Raw genomic sequence first — 3,214 nt, 5'->3', positions numbered from 1 at the left:
CTTTGCTCTTGCTCCTTTAGCTGCGGGGAAAGGGGGCTTCCCAGGGAAATGGATTTCGGGCAGACAGAAGGTGGCGTTGCTTCTTCACCCAACGAGCGTAAGGAATTTGCTGTTTTAAAAGCCGGTCAGACAAACGCGTGGCGCTCCGAGGCGCCTCCCTGTGCAGAGAGCCGCGCCCACGTTCCTGGTCTTCCCGGAGGGGCCCGACTGCCCTCTGCCGTCGGCAGGTAGCACGCTTGGTTGACCTTGAGTGGCTGTGCTCAAACAGATGGCATGCGCCCCACGCCCAGGCGGCTGGAAGGGGGTGCCTTTGGGGTGCTGCAGAAGCGGCACCCCACCCAAAAAGGGCGATGCTCAGAGTCCGACCGTGGATGGTGTGTGACTAGACGTTGGTAGCCCAGCATCTACGGCCACACTGCAAGGGACTACACCCAACACCCTACCTTACCCGGCTCGCAAGACACTCTGAGGGGGGAGCGTGGACGTCGCAGTGGCCGAGTCCTGTCAAGGCGCCCGTGTCACCCCATCCTTTGGGGCGGGGGCCGCGCTGCCTCGCCTCCCGCCCTCTCTCTCTCTCTCTTTGCCGGGCCCATGGTGGTTCTCTTTGACCCCAAAGGTTCCCGAGGGTCCGACGCCAGCCCGTCCCACCTGTCCCCAGGTGCGTCCGCCACCACGCCGGCTCCGGCGGAAGAGATCTGGGTGCTTCGGAAACCCTACGCAGGTAAGGGGGGAAGGGGGAGGTTTCGTAAATGGGGATGAAGCCAGGGTGGGGGCGGAGGGCTTCTTCTCGTGGGGCCCACTGCCGCTGACTCCCCCCCCACTCCACCTACTCAGTTATTAGCGCTTCATCTCCCAGTTTGGTGTAGGGGTTAAGAGCACCGGAGTCTAATCTGGGAGAACCGGGTTTCGTTTCCCACTCCTCCTTCACATGCAGCCTGCTGGGTGACCTTGAGTCAGTCACAAGTTCTCTCGGAGCTGTTCTCTCAAGAGCAGTCCTCGAAAGTGCTCTCTCAGCCTCACCTACCTCACAGGGTGCCTGTTGTGGGGAGGGGAAGGGAAAGGAGATTGTAAGCCGCTCTGAGACGCCGAGTGAAGGGCGGGGGATAAATCCAGTCTCTTCTTCTTCTTCTCTGCCACTGAGTGGACTCTAAACTGGAGAACTGGCTTTTGATCCCCCATTTTCCTCCACATGCAGCCAGCTGGGTGACCTTGGGTCAGTCACAAGTTCTCTCAGAGCTGTTCTCTCATGAGCAGTCCTCGAAAGAGCTCTCTTAGCCCCACCCACCTCGCAGGGTGTCTGTTGCGGGGAGGGGAAGGGAAAGGAGATTGTAAGCCGCTCTGAGACTCCGAGTGAAGGGCAAGGTATAAATCCAGTCTCTTCTTCTCTGCCATTGAGTGGACTCTAAACTGGAGAACTGGCTTTTGATTCCCCATTTTCTTCCACCTGCAGCCAGCTGGGTGACCTTGGGTCAGTCACAAGTTCTCTCAGAGCTGTTCTCTCATGAGCAGTCCTCGAAAGAGCTCTCTTAGCCCCACCCACCTCGCAGGGTGTCTGTTGCGGGGAGGGGAAGGGAAAGGAGATTGGAAGCCGCTCTGAGAGTCCCGAGGGAAGGTTGCAGCATAGATCCAACTCCTCCGCCTCTTCCTCCTCCTCCTTCCCTCCCCCCCCAGACAGGGAAGGACACAAAGGCAGGTGGGGAGCTGGCTGGAGGGATGGGAAAGAAGACGGGTCCAAGCAGGGGGCGTCGTGGTGGGCAGAAGAGGAGGAGGGTCCTTGGAAGCTCTGCCCGGGGCGATGCTCCCTCTAAGCCGTGGAGTCTTATGGGCAAAAAGGCTGCTTTGTGAGCTACCAGCATTGAAGCTGTGAGCGAGCGATTTGGCTACGGCGTACATTAGTTGGCTCCGGAGCCCTCCTTCCTGAAGCTGAGGCCAAAATGCGTGAGCCGGAGGCTAAGAAAACTGCGAGCTGGCTCACACTCGCTCAGCTTAGAGGGAGCGCTGGCGCAGGGCCTCCCAAAACCTGGAACGGGCCCCGGGGGAGCAGGGAGACCCGGACTCATCGTTGACGAGTCCTCCCCGGTCACAAGCTCCGGTGCCGTCCTCTCTTCCGTGGCACTGCTTTTTCCTGGAAGGGGCACCCGCCTGCCGCTGCCGTGTATCCTTCCTAACGTGACCCCTCCCTCCCCTGTCGACAGGCGGCGACCGCAGCAGCGTCGGCAGCACGGGCAGCGTGGCCAGCGGCCGGAGCTCGGGGAGTGGCCAAAGCGCGGGGAGCGGCAGCCACGCTCTCCACCCCGGCGCGGAAGGTGTCAAGGTGAGTGGAACCCTCTGCTCCCGGGATCCCGCCTCTGGCATCGCTTCGTGTCCTTCCCCGCCCCTGTGGCCTACAAGGGCACCAAGGGAGAGCCCCCCCAAAAAGCTTGGTTCTTTGGCCGGCCACGGAATCCATCCTGGCCTAAAGCGGGCACGGCTGTGCTCTGCTGCCCCCTGGTGGCTGCTGGGCACACCGGCTCTTCTCTGCTCCTGCCGGCTCCCTTGGCAGATGCCCAGGATCTCGTTCCGCTCCTGGGGGAGGTGAGCCAGGAGGGAGGGGAGGGGGAGGTAGCCCCTCTCCTGGTCTCCCCGGATCTCCCGCTCGCGTACCGGCAGCCTGGCAAGGTTTCCACGCCAGCTTGGGCCGCTGCCGCGAATACCGAACAGGCAGAGCCGTGCTGGCGCCGTGCCACCGTGTGCCACTTTGCCAAGGGAATCAGGGCTCTGCTAGACAGCTGCCCGTTCCCGGCCGGTCCTTCCTGGGTCCCCCGTTGCCCCCGTGTGCGCCCCCCCCCCGTGCCCCCCCCCCCGTGCCCCTCTCCGAGCCCTCTTCTCACTCGGTTCTGCCTCCTCTCTCTTCCCCGCCCCCAATCCCTCAGCTGCTGGCGACGGTCCTTTCCCAGAAGGCGTCTGCACAAGAATCCTCCGTGGGCGACGGGCCTGCCAAGGCATCGGAGACGCCTGCAGGTGCGTGGATGCTCTCTGGTGGGGCCGGGTCCTCCGCGCTCGCCGGAGCCTCCCCTGCTTCCTCGACGCGTGGCCCTTCTTTGCTCGAGGAACCCAGCCGGGCCAAAGATGAACCTTTCTCTCTGCTGCTGCCAGGCCTTTGGCTGCTTCGGTTAGTGGGGGGGGGGAATCGGGGCGGGGGGGGGCGCCCGCGTCCCCAGGGGGAGGGCCCCCA

General features: G+C 63.2%; 1 protein-coding gene across 1 annotated transcript in view; it reads left to right on the top strand.

The window, feature by feature from the left end:
- Positions 1-3,214, top strand: part of CASKIN1 (CASK interacting protein 1) — a 47,892-nt gene that overhangs the window by 27,447 nt on the left and 17,231 nt on the right. Inside the window, exons 11-13 of the mRNA XM_015429026.1 lie at positions 617-721; positions 2,196-2,314; positions 2,913-3,000. Coding sequence (XP_015284512.1) covers positions 617-721; positions 2,196-2,314; positions 2,913-3,000 — 312 coding nt within the window. The remainder of the gene's footprint in view (positions 1-616; positions 722-2,195; positions 2,315-2,912; positions 3,001-3,214) is intronic.

This window comes from Gekko japonicus, unplaced genomic scaffold (assembly GCF_001447785.1).
Source record: "Gekko japonicus isolate JY-2015 unplaced genomic scaffold, Gekko_japonicus_V1.1 scaffold1395, whole genome shotgun sequence".
NCBI classification, from domain to species: domain Eukaryota; kingdom Metazoa; phylum Chordata; class Lepidosauria; order Squamata; family Gekkonidae; genus Gekko; species Gekko japonicus.
Note: the sequence above shows the minus strand (reverse complement) of the source record. Positions and strands in the feature narration are given on the sequence as shown.